At 39.9% G+C, this 17,296-nt stretch overlaps 2 protein-coding genes across 9 annotated transcripts in view; one reads left to right on the plus strand and one right to left on the minus strand.

The window, feature by feature from the left end:
* Nucleotides 1-1,069: 1,069 nt before the first annotated feature.
* qtrt1 (queuine tRNA-ribosyltransferase 1) lies at nt 1,070-6,065 on the minus strand. Its single transcript, XM_004559539.2, has 9 exons — nt 5,742-6,065; nt 5,554-5,622; nt 5,303-5,441; nt 4,995-5,189; nt 3,301-3,439; nt 2,924-2,999; nt 2,716-2,825; nt 2,303-2,387; nt 1,070-1,599 (listed from the first exon to the last, which is right to left on the minus strand). The coding sequence occupies exons 1-9, from the start codon at nt 6,018-6,020 to the stop codon at nt 1,447-1,449; spliced, it is 1,245 nt and encodes a 414-aa protein (XP_004559596.1). The 5' UTR covers nt 6,021-6,065; the 3' UTR covers nt 1,070-1,446.
* Nucleotides 6,066-6,218: 153 nt separating this feature from the next.
* Nucleotides 6,219-17,296, plus strand: part of dnm2a (dynamin 2a) — a 34,557-nt gene continuing 23,479 nt past the window's right edge. For all 8 annotated transcript variants that reach the window (XM_076883268.1, XM_076883266.1, XM_076883267.1 and 5 more), the window contains exon 1: nt 6,219-6,691. In XM_076883268.1, the coding sequence (XP_076739383.1) occupies nt 6,531-6,691 (161 nt within the window). In that variant the 5' untranslated portion in view covers nt 6,219-6,530. The remainder of the gene's footprint in view (nt 6,692-17,296) is intronic.

Here is a 17,296-nt window from a genome sequence, read left to right on the forward strand (position 1 = left end):
CAGTATTATTCTTTTCATAAATATCAGCTGTTGGTTGTTTTCAATCAGGAGACGTGTTTGTCATGTTGGGAATTGCTCTGCTTTAAAAATACATGAGAGCAATTTATTTAGCGCAAGGCTTTGGTCGTGCATATTCATTTCCAGACACTTAACACGATTCTACACGGCTTACCAAATGAGCTCTGAGTGCTGCTGCTCTCTTACTATGTATACATATGCTAAGTGTATTCAAAATACCCAATCAAAGCAGAAGATACAAAAAAAAAAAAAAAAAAAAAAAAAAAAAAAAACCCACACAATTAATCACAGACTTTAAATAAATAAATAAAATGGGAATCCAGGCCACCATTTGAATTCTGTATCCTCCCTTAATGGACATAATCAATACACATATGTAATTAAGGGAATAAAAGCTTTCAAACTTACCGCTTTACAGTTTCAATCAGTACTCAAACATCTGTGCTATATATTAGTCGGTCACACTTCACCTCTTAGGGGTTTAATCTTGTAGAAACTCTTGGTCACAACAGAAGAGGTGATGAAATTCAAATACGGTGCTTAAGAGGCCTGTTGACCCAAAGCCGCAGACAACAGGTGTTATTCAAATTAACTTTCATGGATTAATATTGATAAAGCAGCCTCTCCGTGGGCTCCACACAAAACCAAAACGTCAAAAGGTTTACTGCCACCTAAGGTTGATTTGATCGATGTTGGGCTTGGATTGTAAGCACGTTGGCGTCAGTGCGTTTGTAAACTCAAATGACTCATCTAAATGTAAATGTTTGTTATTTTGCGCTTCCAGACAGATTAACTTTCTCCCCAATTAGGAAACTTGCACAAACATATTCAGGTTGTCGTAAGCCTGCAGTAGTTGTATCCATTTCGCCCTCTGGTGGCCAATCAGGAAGCAATCTTCATTCATCTTTGCAAACAGCTGACAACAATTTGTCTGTTAAAATTAAAGTTAAAAGCTGAGAATATATACACGTCGACTATTACTCTGCCTTTGGTAAAAGGGAAAAAAAAAGGTACCTCTGTAATACACTTAGCCATTAAAACATTAAAGAGGTTGACAGGAAGGCAAAAATATTTAATTTCAAGTGGGTGAGCCTGGCTGTGTAGCCATGGTAACAACACAAAACTGTCTGCGGATATCAGAGGAAATAGTTCATGTGTTTCAAACCTCATTTAAACTGCATTCAGTCTAACATTACCATAATGTGTACTCTGAGGACAATCTGCAGAGGCTGCGTAAAGCAGCCTGTTGCAAGGGACAATCGGCTTTATTCCAGTAGATCAAAAGCCATTCTCCTCACCGCCAACAAAACAAGCAATTCATATACAAATACAGACAAAGAGTAGAAAACAATCAGCCATAAAAAAGTCATTTAAAACAATATAAAATCTGTCAGTTGAGATGAATAGCGAACAGTCATCTCCCAGCTTCTAGTCCAAAGTAACGTTAACAGAAGCTAAAGCATCCACAGCCCAGCTGGGGTACTGGTCACCAGAAGGAAACAGTCGCTTCATGAACGTCCGTATGAACTCAGGGAAGCGGCCTTCCACAATGCTCTCTCTCACAGAGCGCATCAGCGTGAGCTGCAAAGACAAATGATTGATGAACTGAGGAAAAATAATGCGATTCTTATTGATCTGCAGTGGGAAATGATCTTCTGCTGTGCACAAGGTCAGCTACAGGTCAGTGTCCTCTGAGGTAGTATGTTAATGTTTTGCAGCGATCCATTAAAAAGTTAATGAGGCATTAACCATCAACCATCACTCCTGGACACTCCAGAACCACCATACAAGTGGCTTAAAAAGAAAAAAAAGAACCAGCAAACAAATAGGATGCGTAATCGATTGGATTATATTGGTTACGATTTCCTAACACCCATTTTGGCGACATATCTGTAAGAATATTTGGCTTTTTGTGCTTCTGATTATGTCAAAGCAACAAAACGAGTTGTGCCCCTGCCACACAAACCATACTGAAGGATTTAATAGCCATCACTGAGAGAAGGGTATCGTCACGTCACATAAATTTGAAAAGATAGACATTTTTCTTCATATTTCTGCCAGAGAAATTCAACTTTCAAACATACTGTGAAAAATATGTCGCACTTCAAGCTTATTGACTGAAGATGGCAGATACAGGAGAATAATAAACTGATTAATCGTCAGATTTATTCCATGCATGTGCCTTTTTAGTATGTCGCCTGCTTTGAAGCACATGAGAAAACTGTCAGAATAAAATAAAGAAACCTGTACTTTGTCAGTCATAGAAGATTTTGCTCGAACTGACCTGGTAGGCGATGTTGTGGATAGTGATGTGATGCATGGCTGCAGTGTCACTCTTAAACAGAGCATGCAGGTAAGCTCGACTGTGCCTGAAAGAGGAAATGCAGACATTATTTACATTATTTAAGTGCTGAATAAACCCCCCGCCTACCCAGATTTTGAGCTTCCTCCTTTCACAGAACACTCTGCTTTTGTCTGCAGGACATTTTAGACCAAGTGATGCCAAAGGACTTATTTTTGCTAGTCTTCAAAGATGTTATTATCTAGATTTAATTTTCTCAAAATAAATAAATATAAAATGAAAACAGGTAGAATAAGAGCCAGCTGGCTAAAAGAGCTGTTCTAGGGCACTAAAAAGAACTTTCTAGGCTTCAATTTCTGTCACAGTAAAGAAAATGCTTTGGCAAACTGACTTACTTCTTGCAGGTAGGACACTGGCAGTCTGGGTCTATGGGCTGGAAATCTTTGGCATACTGCTTATGTTTCACTTGGAGAGTTCCCCAGGGCACCAAGGCAGAGCCAAACCTCTGAGAGAAAAGAACCATGACTGTCAGAACAGAATGAAATACATCTGAAGTCAGTTGTGGATCCTAATGCGATTTCTCAAAAGGTAAAGACGGATTACCGCAGTGCGTGTTGGGAAAACGCAGTCAAACATATCACATCCCAGGGCGACGCATACCACCAGATCCACAGCATACCTACAACACATGACCATGTGAATTTATTACGTGGTTAAATGTACCACAGCCAATATTCAATTACATTTTATTTAATCACAACAGCCGTCGCCTCAAGGCACTTTATATGGTAAGGTAGACCCTGCAATATTACACACAGAGAAAAACCCAACAATCATATGACCCCTTATGAGTAAGCACTTTGGCAACAGTGGGAAGGAAAAACTCCCTTTTAACAGGAAGAAACCTCTGGCAGAACCAGGCTCAGGAGGTAAACAACCAGGTTCTCATGATGGATTTCAGTGAAAACCAGTAAACATACCCTACACCCATGAGATAGCGGGGTTTTTCCCGAGGCAGGTGATCAGTGCTTAGTGTCACCATCTGCCAGAAGTCATCCTTCTCTTCTCCTCCACTCAGTCCGCCAATGGCAAAACCAGGAACATCACGCTTAGTCATTTCTACAGGAAGAAGAAACAATATCTTAAGTGAAAGTCTGATCCCTTATCTTGAATTCTGATGCCCTTTCCAAACTGCATGGCCCTTTAAATAACTCGGATTAGTTCCTCACCACGCCCTGATATCTTTGTTTCACATAAGCTTCCTCAATAGACTGAAACATGTAAACTTTTTAGTTAATGCTGCCACTTTTCCACTTACTGAAATAAGTGTAAGAGGAAAAAGTGATCAAGGCATTTTAGCATGTATTCAGCCTTCATAAATACGATGAAATTATTCAGCTTGATTTTCAATATCGGTACATGAAGAAAGTGAAAGAGCAAGATTAGTTAATGGAGACCCACTCATATTAATTAAGTTAAGTTTGACCAGTATCAGCACATTATAGATCTAGTGGTCATCAGCATATAGTCATGTAAGTCCATGGAAAAAAATAAAATAAAATCCAGTAAGTGCCTCCCACCTGAGCTCCTTAGAAGCAACAGATTTCCTTGTTTAAAAAAAAAAAAAAAAAAAAAAAACTTGGTATGTGTTATGAAGCTATTCCAAAAGAAATGTTTTCCCAGTTTTTAGGTTCTTAAAGTACATATTGGTGGATATACTGTTTTTTAAGACATTAGAAAATTTGACAAAGAATAAATCATGGCTAGAAAATGGTATCAAAATTTAGGTAAATATATTTGCTGTAACTTGTTTTGACCAGACACCCAACTCATGTATTAATATAACCCTGTGCAGTTTACACAAATGTGCTTTTTTTGATGTTTTCTCCAGTGAATTATTAGAAAACATAAAAAACCCAGGGTACCAAGATTAACTTGATTAACAAGAATATTAACAACATATTAACTGGTGACGCTGTGGTGTTGAAACTGTTATGTCTCTCTGATATTGATGCTCAAATGCAGGTTATAAAAAAAAAAACAAGCTGAAAAAAGATGAGATTTGATTTTGACTTCTGACATTTGAACGGGTGTAAAATTGATTTTTTTAAACACAGCCCAAGTGTGTTTTTTCAGCTCGGAGAATTTAATGTGACTATATTCTGTATTTTAAGTTATTTCAGCTCTAAAATGCTGGAAAAATACAGTGAATAGTGCCACGAAAAGTGCCAAATTTTAGCCCACCCCACGTATGTCTAATATGGCTTTGTTTTCTTCGAGAAGCTGTAACTCAGCACATATCCTCTGCAGCACATGTAGCAAAGGGCACATCAGCTGAGCAGACAGTGGTGAGGATGCATCAGCAGCTTCACATTTCACTGATAGTTTGTGATAAACAAAACTAATAATTCCCCCACTTTAACCTAACTTACATACTGTCTGAATATATAAGATAGTACCATCAAAAAGCAAGAACATTTCCCTGTGTGCTTTTCTTCCAGCATGCCTGCCAATTTTAGATCAATTAGATCACAAACGGGGGATCTTAAAGGACTTAACAGTCAAATTTCAGCCTTTATATCAATGTGCGTTTGTAAAGCACATCAGCCAAAATATATTTATCATTAAAGGAATCTCAGTGTCAGCATCAGCCTCTGTTTGTTTGTTTTTTTACCATCTAGACAGGCCTTGCGCAGCTCTGCATTCAATCCTCCCTGAATGATGGCAAAGAGGTTTTGTTTGTCTCGATTTTTATTGGCTGCTATACAGCGGTCCAGCCAGCGAACGGATCTATGCATGGCCTCTTCTACCCGTGGTCCTGTCACAGTACTGCTGACCACGTCATCCAGCTGCATCATGATGTCTGACCCTGGAAGAACACAAAGAAACATGGAGGTGCTGTCCGTCAGCCACAGAAATACTGACGAAAGCTCAGAGTATCTGCTGGTTAATGCTGAGTCAGTTATTTTACTCCTTGCTGACCCAGACTGTTCTGTATGCTGATAGACTTCTCAGGACTTAGTAAGATTTCTTTGCCGTCGTAGGGGGACCTGAACTTGACTCCTTCCTCCGTAACTTCGGAGAGCTCGACGAGAGACACCATCTGAAACCCTCCACTGTCCTGTGAGCAAAGAAAAAGGAACTCGTGGTTTTTAAGACAAAAGTTTCCAGTCACATGTTGTACTTTTATTTGTCATCCACGTATGACAAATAAAATGTGAAGTTAAACTCACAGTTAAAAGATTTCTCTTCCAGTTCATGAACCCATGCAAACCATTGGCTTTCTCAATCAAATCGGGACCCTTTAGGCAGCAGAAAAGACATTTACACAAGAAAACTGACATGAAATCGTCAACAAATGGTTTATGCCCAGTAAAACACGAGATAAAAATTAAATTTGCGTTATAGCAAACCTGCATACCGGTCTCATTCCAAGGTGGTATGTGTTTCCAAGGCAAATCCGACATCCCAGATCTTCCAGCTGATCCACAGTGATTCCCTTCAGGGTCCCCTGAGTCCCGACGGGCATGAAAACCGGGGTGCTAACGGTGCTATGCGGCAGTATTAGATCACAGGCTCTCGCTTTAGTTACTGGGCATTCAGCAACAATTCGCAAAGAGAGAGGAGACAAAGCTTTCTTTAGGGACATGTTGTTCTCTATAGTTTCTGTATGAGCCCCACACTCTATGGGGGCAGCCATGTTTTACCGATCACGTGACATGAACGGACCTCCAACTGACAATCGTGACGACCAATTAGAAATTAATTATCTGATTCGAGCGTTAAGACGTCCAATCAAAACGAAGTTTGGTGAAGCGGCAGCAACATTAGCCAATAAACCGCTTTTATTTGTGCAAGAGAGGCGGGGCTATAGTAACCGGCACCGATAGGATGTCATCTTCTGTGACCGGATGGTGTTTGTGTAGAGGAAGTTTTGCTTGCGAGTTTTCCGTCCGTTTCGACTGCCTGGGTATTTAGTTGAGGCGTTTTGTTATTATACGATATGATATTGGTGTGAACTGCATTACTGGGAAGCGCACAAGTATTCAAAAAGTGAATAAAAGCCCGAGCTGAAGAGGCGGGGTTTTAGCACTCTAGAGTAACCCGAGAGCACCTTGCTGCTAAGCTAACGTTACTGAGCTCGCTAGCGCGGCTAGCATTAGCCTCTGGTCTGTGTTGAATTGAAGGGGCTCTTCAAGCTCACGAAGCCATGGGGAACCGGGGCATGGAAGACCTGATTCCCCTCATCAACAAGCTTCAAGACGCATTCAGCTCCATTGGCCAGAGTTGTAATTTAGACCTTCCTCAGATCGCGGTGGTCGGTGGGCAGAGCGCTGGAAAAAGCTCGGTTTTGGAGAATTTCGTTGGCAGGTAAGTGATAAGTGTTAAATGAGCTAGTGTAGTGTTACGCCCTTCTAACAGGCCATGCTTGGTCGTACGTTGTCAAACAGCCCGTTTTTTGGTCTGGGAGGTACGGTACTTTTGGAAATGCCAGTCGCATAAAGCTAAGCTAACGTCACTTTCCCAGAACGTAACGTCAATATTGATTTACGCACTTGCGCTGTAGATTCAACAACTTCAGATACATACTGTTCTTGTGTATTTATGTAGTGTGATATTTGTGTTACGATCTTAAAAAGAAGCTTACTTTTTCTCTCTTTTCTTTACTTCATACAATTTTTTTTTTCTTCCCCAACTCGATTGGACCACCAACTGTTGTCTTGCATTTGCTGATAAATTCGTTTGTCCTGCCCAATATGTTTTAATATGATTAAAGGCTTGTTCTGGGTTGCCATTTTTTCAATAGACCTTAGTGCACGTAATCTTTCCTGTAATCTAGCTTAATGGGCTTTTCCCCCTTTTGTTCTCATATTGATAACTACAGGCCACACCCTGAGAGTCCTGCAGAATTTATATTACCAACAAATTTAAAAGATGGAGGGATGACTGTTTGTTTTACAAGGGAGGGAGTTTTATTGGATGGTAACTGGCAAGGTGTATGGAATAAAAGGGGTATCGCAGTGTAGGCAGAAAGTCACCTAACTTGTATTTTTACAGCTACTTATTGCATTTTGACACAAAACTTTGACCTCAAAGCAGACTGTCTCTCTTTACAGTGCTGACATTTCCTCAACATAGCAGACATAACTTCCCTTACCAGCTTCCTCTTTTGTTTCTGTTTTTGGCCAACGTTTAGAAATTATAGAAACAGACTTGACATTACTGTTTTTTGAGATGCATTGCTTTTAATCTACGGTCCTCCTTACCAGACTGGCTCTATCATTGTCATCAGGCTGGTCTTGTTGTTGTCGCCTGCAACAGCAATGAGTGAGATCACCCTGCAGTAAAAAGAAACATAACAAGTTTGCTCTGTAGTAGCTTGTTTAACAGGATTTCACCTCCTTTGAGAGACAATCAGTGTGTAGCCCAACCCACACATGTATGCAGGCTGGTCGGCAGACTGGAGAAGGCACATTGGCTATCAAGATGGCATGCACATAGGCTTTTGGTTATAAAAACGGAGACAAGAGCATGTTGTAACTACTCTCGGGCAAGAACATGCATGCAGATTAGACTTCCACTCAGTGTGCAGTAATTTGGACGAGTGGGACTTTGTGCTGGGAGAACACTCAACACAAATCGGCAGCAATTAACTTGAGACATTTCATGGTGACCGTGATTTGCTATCGTGCTGGTTTTCCACTTTATGCGTGTTTACAGGGCAAACATACATCCATGTGCTGACAAATTATTGTAGCATTGTAGGCTGTTCACTTTCATGTACCTTTCATAAGGTGTGCTTAATATTGAAAAGAACACCATTTACTCTGTTTGCATGTTGATGCTGTGTGGGTGAATTTAATGAGGGCTGACCAGCTGAAACAATCTTACTTCAACCTCGAAGCACGGATCTTGGAATTTGTTCCCTCCATTGGGCATTTTGACATGTAACAGCTGTTTCTTGATTTTTAAAATGACACCTAAAAACACAACCATATGAGGACTGTTGATTATCCAATTAGTGCTGTGTACAGGATTAGTGCCACTGTGAGCCACACACCACAATTGGGATGCTAACACTGGGTTGTTTTTGGCACCTGTGAGGCATGGCTACTGGAAACAAATGGAGGAACATGTTGAATTGTTTTTTAACTTCACTTGTAAAACCCTTGCTAAACCTGTATGTTGGCAAAGCTACGTATAGGTGTCCTGAGATTCAAACAGATCAGTGGTTGATTTGGGGAAAATTTAATTTCCTTCTGCTGTGCAGATCATTTAGAGTAGTAAAATAAGTCAGGCTAGGCACACTTTAGGAGTTGCTGTACACTGCTAAAGCATTGGGCAAACTCATGAGTCATTGTTGACTAAAAGGTTTGTTTGAACCGATACCTAAACCTTGTACCATGTGTTCTACTCATTTAAAAAAAAAAAAAATTCAAAGCAGATGAAAATGATGCGTGTAATGGTGTTGTGGAAAACTTCATTTGCAATTCTCTGTGGTTTCGCCTTTTTAATTTTTTTTTTTTTTTTTTTTGTGGTGTTCTTTTTTCTTTTCACCATGAGTACTGAGCTTCTGTTACACTCGGTAATGGCTGATCTGTAATTTCCCCAGTGACTGAGATCTTTGGTGAGGTGCATGTTGTGTGTAAAAGGCTGGCTTCATATCTGTGTCCTATGGGATGAAAATAATCCCTCTGTTTTTTTTTGTTTGTTTGTTTTTTTCCCCCCCTTTTGAGGTACCAGCAACAATAGAAACAGTGTCACTTATTGCTGGGAAAACAACTGGGACAATGGAGTGATGATTCTGCCACAGACTGTAAAAGCTGCTCGCTTTCTCTCTCTCACCTGAACTTCATGCTGATGTCATGATCCACAGGTGCCAAGTGACCTCACCGCCTCACTGTTAATTTAGCAAATGTTTGACCGCCACAAAAAGCACGTCGGATGCTGCTTGGTTTCTGCTTTAGATTTCCGGGTTTCACTGGAGAGGGAAAACGTTGGGCTGGTTTTGGGATCATGTGACCTAACTTGCTATTCTTTTGGCCTCTGCTTTCAACAGCATTAGTGTGGAAGACAAATATGTTTTGCGTGGTTGATCCACATTCTTGCTGGGGAGAAGTTTGTTTAATAAATTACCGTATTTCCCGGACTACAAAGCGCACCTGAATATTAGCCGCACAAGCTAAAATCAGGGGAAAATCCTGTTTTGTACATACATTAGCCGCACCTGACTAAAAGCCGCAGGTGTTTCAATGTTGACTTATCATATGTAAGAGAATATGCACAAAGGGAATTGTCAGGAAAGAGATGGCTGTTTGGAGACATCACTTTTATTAATATTTTGAAAAACAAGTTATAGGTACATATTTGCACATGTAGTACATAACAGTAACCTACAGCACACCAGAAAAATAGATTCGGACTACCTTTTAGGCTCAGGTGCAGTGACACAGCTTTAACAAGAAGAAAAGTCAGTCATTCACCACCATATTTCTCTTCTTCCTGCGCACTAAAACCACCAAAGTCCTCTCCTCCAGTGTCGGATACAAACAGGCTCAGGATGGCTTCGTCATCCACTCTCCGCTTCTCTCCTTCGTTGTCACTTTCAAAACCAAAGAAATCCTCGTTGTCAGTGTCAGAGTCGAACACCCTCTGAAGGGCCGTGGCGGTGTCCTCCTCTCCATCATGCAGCAGTCCAGCCCTTCAAAATCCGTTGGTGATCGTGGATGTTTTCACACTTTTCCACGCTGTCAGAATCCACCGGTGGAGTTGAGCATAACTTGCTTTTCGCAAGTTTATCGCCGCTCATCATCCACGCCTCCCGCTGAACGCGTACCGCTACTTTGAAGTTTGTTTTTCGCGCTACTTCGTACGGCACTACGTTGCCTGGCGGACGGACATGTGACTAACATACCACTCTTGAACCCCGATCCTTCCGCCAGGCAACGTAGTGCCGTACAACAGCGGAACACACAAAACAAATCGTCTTATGATATGACAAAAATCACGGACAATCCATAGAAAAGCCGCACCTGACTAAAAGCCGCAGGGTTCAAAGCTTGTGCAAAAAGTAGCGGCTTATAGCCCGACAATTACGGTAGCTTGTGTTTCAGTCTGTTGGTACGCATCTAATCTTATTACATTATCCACCCAGCCAACTTAATGAGTGACCTCAGGTTTTACTGCAACACTGACTTGATTGACTAAATAAATATTTACAATAGATTAGATAGAACTTTATTAATCCCTCGGGTGGGTTCCTCTGGGAAATTCGATTTCCAAAAAAGCACAGCACCGACAGAAGTTACAGAGTTATATATACACACACACACACACACACACACACACACACACACACACACACACACACACACATATATATATATATATATATATATATATATATATATATATATATATATATATATATATATATATATATATATATATATATATATATATATATATATATATATATATATATATATATATATAAAAATACAAGTGAAAAAATAAAAAAAAATAGTCTGTATTGCTTTGAGTTAATTTACTGGTCCTTACCAGAAGATATACTAAGGTATTACAAAGAAAAAAGTAATCTGTGTAGTTAAGAACTATCTTGAATAATAAGCAAATTTTCTTTCTGTGTGTGTTACTCTACTGAAATGTTTATGAACCAGTGCAAGTATTTTCAGTTCAGAGATGCTGATCACACCCATGTCTCTGTTTTGGCTTTGGTGTGTTGTGATTTCATTGTATCAGTTGGGCGCAAAGACGTCATATCTTGTAGTGCAAGCTGGCCTGGGCGGAGGTTATTATCAGATCTGTGGCAACTACGCTGCAAAAACAGACTTTTTTTTTTTTTTAAGTGTTTGATCAGTTAAGTTTAAAGGGGACCTATTATGCTCACTAGAATAGAGTGGCTTTGTTGTTATCTCCTTTTGTGCAGCTCTTCATTTCAGCCGCCATCTGAAACAAGCTACTTTAGCTCTATCTTCAAGGACTTCCTTCCTTTGAACTGACTTTCTTCTGATTAGCTACCCCTTCACAAATAGCAAATTTGGATACCAAGCAACTATATCCTGTACACGTCACAAACACCCAAGAATAGGTGAAACTGTCAGAAACTCTCTGAAGCTTAGAACTTTGTCTTGATCTGATAAAATATTTTAAACATTGCTCTGCTTTGATTTCATGGCACATTTATCAAAATATGACCATGTTGACATAAAACCTATTCACTCAAGGTTGATGGTCAAGCTTTGCTGTCCTTTCTGCAAGTACTCTGGCATGATGGCGGGAATTATTGAGCAATTCAAGCAGAAGTATGGATGCTTTTGTGTAGTGCAGTCAAAGAAGAAGGAGCACACTCAGTTGAGTGGCAGAGAGTGAAGGGATTTTCCACTAAGCAGTTGGATTTTGGTAGTGCTTCAGGAGACTTTGCTGCCTGGCAATGGCTCTTCGTGCTCTCATTGACAAACTGCGGAGCGGGAATGTGGATTGCCATAATTATATGTTCATAGCCACTCCAGAGACCTCCTGAAGTCCCACCAAACCACAAACACATTTTTTTTTTGTGTGCTATGCCATCCTGGGAGGACCTGCTGTGACTTTAGCATTTTTCATTTCGGTTTGTATGCTTGAAAAGGAGACTTTGTAGCCCTGTATAGGCATGAGGAGAAGGAGGACAGGGTTGCTCTGCCTGTTTGTAAGAGGCAGAGGGTATAGGGGCTGGCAGGCAGGGGGAGGGGAGTTGGCTCTCATTCTCTCCCTTCCCTAGTCACTCTTGATTTTGCTTTCTCTTGTGTTCAAATGAAGGGAGGGCAGCGCATGGATTGATGCTCTTTGCTTGGCAATGCATAATGCATCAAATGATACACAAGCTGCTCAGCCTCTTCTATCATTTACAGCGCATCAATAATGGAACCCTGGCCTCTTGCTTCTTTTCAATATGTCACTGCAGTTTATCCAATTCTGTCTGCGCAGACTGACTGGCTCAATTCTGTCCTTGCTGTATGTCTCCTCAAAAGAGCACTTTGAACCAAACATTATGGGCACTTTATTTTATTGCTGTGGATCTTTTACCAGTGACCACTTGTAGAGACCGTAAGATGGGATTTCACTACCGAGAAGTCAGTGGAGAGTATCCTTTACCACCAATGCTTGCTGGCTTCCCTAGACAGCTTCTTCATACCATTTTCCACATCTGATCTAATCTTGTCACACCTGAAACGCACAAAGTGGCTTTCTTCTTTTTCTCTCTCCTCCTTTTTTTTTTTTTTTTTTTTTTTTCTCTAAATCTGATCCACAGCTTTCTGCCTTACACAGCACCAGTGGTGAACCACTGACCTGTGGATTTTTGCTGACCCCTGGTCAACTGGTGAGAAGGTTTGGGATATTCCCCACTGTTTGATCACAGTCTAGGCCTAACAAGCAGTGAGTAGTATGGAAGCTCCCCTCTTTTATCCTGTGGGTGACACATTGCTTTCATCCACAGGGCCCTTAGACATGTAGGCCTGGTAATGAGAAGAAAAAGAGGATGTGGGTTAGTGACGCACTCATCACTTCTAGCAGTATTCCTGGCCTGGGAATACTGATTACCACCAGATGTAGTATGTTTGTAGGGCAGCAGACTTGACATTCAAAATTTATACGGGTCTGCAGAAAACTGGGTGGAGGCGTTTATCTGAAGGCTGACTAAGCAGGGTTATCCATGTGGTTAAAAATTCCATAGGTACTCTGTCACTTTAAGAGGAACAAAAAAGGTAACTGAGTAACTTCTCGTTGTTTCCTATAAGCTTGGTGTCTCAGTTGTGCACTGTTGCACCCGTTGTTTGTTTGCTGTCATCTAAAGCTTATGCACTGCATTACATTTTGCAGTTGGCATGATGAAAGCCAGTTGTAGGTGCACCTATTCAACCTATTCTCCGACCTGGGGCCTAGTGTGGGAAAAGCATTACATGTTGCTGGCATTGACACAAAATCTAACAACTGCTAGCTGAAACTGTAGGCCGGAGATCTGAATCTGATAATGGCTTGTTTTTCAAGTGGTTTACAGATAGTGAAACTACATTTATGTTACTCAGTCGAAATTTTGAACAGGATGTTATGTTCCATAGTGTGAGATGTGCTTTTCTTCATTTGTCAAAAAACTGCACATCCAAAGCCAACATTTGTAAGACCCTAACAAACAAAAATCATTATTTCATGGTTACAACTTGTGATGATGCTCAGTTAAAATCAATACAATGAAGTTTAACGTCTGCAGTTGTTGTCCCTTGCCGTGTTCATATTTAGGAAGCCCATGCAATGGTGACTTATTTGTTGATAGTTTTGTGTTTGGCATCTACCATAACAGATTTACAGGATTTAATGTTAAAGACAAAACAAAAATAGAATGGCTCTCATCTCTTTAACTCACTTTCAAAGAAGGCCCAAAAGTGCATAAAGACAACCAAAAGACAAGCCATTTGGCCTGCTTTGAACATCACTGACACTTTGTGGAGTTATCCAAGTGGCTGTAGAAAGTGGTAATGGTGGACTTAAAGGCAGCCTTATGTAAATGTGTTATATTCATGTAGATAAACCAGCAGAAGAAAGGGATTGACTCCAGACAAGGTGTTTTGCTATGTTACAAAACACAAACTCCAGACATTTTATATACACAAGCTATGTAGCACACTAAAAGCGAAAAACACAAGACAGAATAACATAAGACATCATTACAGAGGAAAAAAGTCGAAACTCAAAGTTGCCTCCTCAGCTTTGCTGCCACACATCTTCTCCCCTGGAATTGAAGTAAGCTTTTGGATAATCATAACAACACTGAATTTTCTTTAGCTGTAATACAGATAAATGCACCGCCTATGCACATCTTCAAGCTGAGTTTTAAACATAAAAGAAACATACAACAGAAGTGAAAAGATTTTCTTGTTACACCAAAAAGTTTCAAGACACGGCTGGAAGCATTATACACAAGTTTAAATGTTACAGGGGGAAACTTTTCTCGATGTTGAAGAAAAGGCAAAACTATTTGGTGAGGTGAAGAATAAATGTATTCCAAAATTGCTGAACTATTGATACAGATGATAAGTTGCATAATTTTATTGAACCTACAACTGCATTCAGTAAACCATACAACTCTCTGTGGGTATCTGGCGTGGTCTGTGTCATAGGGCTGAGCTAGTCGATTCATATTTATTTTTATCATTTATTTATTTTTAAATTCAGTCTTTCAGCCTATTCATCTGCTTTGAGAGGGATCGAGGTTCCACAGTTACCAACTCCATGAAAATTAAAGATTTAGCTATAAAGCCTGTCCATCTGTGCTTGGTCTTGGGGCTTATGTGATATCTCAGCAGGAGACCTGCTGGTGGTCTTGTCAAGACTGGCTTCCCTGCCATCACACTTTCAGACATTTAGAGTGGCGCCTGTCCACCTTTGGTTTTAAAAGTATTAATGCTAGTCGTGAAGCTTTTAATGCACTTACTTCAGGATAATTTGTTTTTGACAAGTCAAGTAATGGTATCTTCTCTTAATCCAGTCTCTTTATCCGTTTTGTACTCTGCCACGCTCTATTCAATTTTTATCTTCCGAATCGGTGCTATTTCTAAGTGGAGCATCAAGGTTTTAGTTAATCTTTTCATAAAATATGAATCCCATCACTAGAGTGTTTTTCCAGGTTTTACAGGTTGAATATTTCTGACTGAAACTGTAGTCATATTTTTCTCTTGTCAGACAACAAATTTTAAATTGTAGCCCATGAACTCGACAATCTAATTAGAAATTTCTCCAAAGCTGTTGTGCTTCAGTGATAAAACATTGTTTCCTGTGTTACAATAAAAGCTTAGCTGGTTATTGGTCGATGCTGGCATTTAAAAATATTACAAAGAAAGTTGGGGACTCAAAGTTGTGTTCTTAGCCTAATTGCGACATAGTGACTCAAAGCTTTTGAAAACCTCCGTTTACTGAGGACACACTGAAGCCTTTGTGAGACTTTACTGGTTTAATGTGTGCTTCCTCTTTGTCTAGTTTTTTTTTTTTTTTTTTTTTTTTCTGTTTTTCTTTTTTAAGATATTGCATCAAATATTAGTTTAACTGTTTGCAAACCATTGAACTGTGAATCGCAAATGCATTTAAAGCGGTAAGATAAGCACAGGTGCCTTCATTGTGTTCTAAGGATCACTGTCTGTGGACGTCCTGGGGGATCTGTTCTTAGATGGCATTATAATTACACGCTGTTTGGTTCATTATGAAAGGAGATCCATAAATTGAAAAATGAAGTTTGTGTAAGCCATTGCAGGTATGACCATAAATTCTGTTTTAGGGTGCATTTTGCTCATACTAGCAGTAGAGCTGGGCGATATGAGATTTTTTCATATCACGATATGTTTTTTTTCATTTCAGGCGATAACGATATCTATCACGATATAAGCCAAATAACTATATTTGTAAGATTTAAATGTGCCGTTGCTCACAAGTAAAATGTGAAATAATCAGCAGCTTGTTTTTATTTAAATATTTATTTCCCATAATAAGTTCAACAGGGTAGATGTACTTAAGGAACATGAGACTTTTTCAGATAAATAAAGGCAAATATTGCAAACTACACAAAAGGCAGCCGCTAAAGCGTTTAAGTTTCAAAATAGAACAAACGAAACAGACTAAATTGTCAATTCCACTTAGAAACAAAATATTAATTCTAAAAATAAATCTTAGTTTGTTTTACAGAAGAACAGACAAAACTGACTAACTTTTGTCAATATCAAATAAACTGAGAACTAAAAGGAAATTCTCAATCTCTCCTTGTTGTATAGCTGAGCTTTTCAAACAGTTTTAACAGTTACTTTAGTCTGACAAAAGCCGAATGACTTCCAGTCAGAGACTGAGGCTACGTACACACGTACACGGGTATTTTTGAAAACGGAGATTTTCCGTTTTCGTTTTAAAAAATAATCCCGTCCACACATAAAGGCAGAAATGAAGGAAAACGCTGCTATGAACATGCCAAAGCAGCAGGTGGCGCTAGATTCCTAACCAGAAATGTTGGCCAATCAGAAGTCTAGAAGCCTCGGTGGGAAAAAGTAAACAAAGCTGCGGCATAGAAGCAGAACAGAGTTGTATGTGTGGAGGGACAGTAACTGTGTGTATATGTAAGCATTTAAACACTGCAGAGAGTAGAATTAACAGTAACAGTATTGTAGAAATTCATTTCACCGAAACAATAACGTGGCGCACAGTGTGACGCATGCACCAGTTTATTGTATTTCCAGACTTGCTTTCGGCACAATTTACAGTGCACGCTACTCTGTTTTCTGTCAGACTTGAAATAGCCGAAATACCTTCCCACTACGGAACTTCTATGGCTCTTCCGTTCGACAATCTCTCCGGCATTGGAACCATCATCTGTTTTCTCTTCGGTCACGCTCGGTTGATTTTTCTAGTCGGCACACTCATTTCCTCCATGACCCGCTGGCTGCTTCCCAAACAAACACACGTGCGGCTTGGCACTTGTGCTGTACGTAACAAGTCACGCGACGTGACGCTGCGGCTGTGATTGGTTCGGCTCTGCGCTACTTAGTTTGGATTGGCTGACCTTTTTTTATTTTTTATTTTTTTTATTTTAAGAGGACAAGAGCGGCGAGGTCTATCGCGATAGCTTAATTTCTCTATCGAGTAAAAGTTATATCGCGATACATATCGTTATCGTTCTATCGCCCAGCTCTAACTAGCAGCAGTGGGTTTGCCTGTATTGGTCTGTCTTGCTGTAATGATGAGAGAAAATGACTTTGTCACATTTAATTTGTTGTGAGTGAAGTTGGAGGCGTGAAATTCTCCTGTGCCCATCAATTTACCAGAGGCCAAACAGTGGGGAAATGGACATTGAGTGCAGTAAAGAATTGATGTAACTTTTTCTTTCTTCCTGTCTCTTTCTTTTCATCTTGATTGCTTGTATTATGTCTTTTGTGTCACCTT

This window comes from Maylandia zebra, linkage group LG4 (assembly GCF_041146795.1).
Source record: "Maylandia zebra isolate NMK-2024a linkage group LG4, Mzebra_GT3a, whole genome shotgun sequence".
Classification (NCBI taxonomy): Eukaryota; Metazoa; Chordata; class Actinopteri; order Cichliformes; family Cichlidae; genus Maylandia; species Maylandia zebra.

Coding starts and splice junctions, on each gene's coding strand:
- qtrt1 (XM_004559539.2), bottom strand. CDS start 6,020: ATGGCTGCCCCCATAGAGTGTGGGGCTCATACAGAAACTATAGAGAAC. Junction 3,440..4,994: donor GCGCAAGGCCTGTCTAGATG/GTAAAAAAACAA, acceptor TTCTTCCTGTAG/AAATGACTAAGCGTGATGTT. Junction 2,388..2,715: donor CAGTGTCCTACCTGCAAGAA/GTAAGTCAGTTT, acceptor TTCCTCTTTCAG/GCACAGTCGAGCTTACCTGC.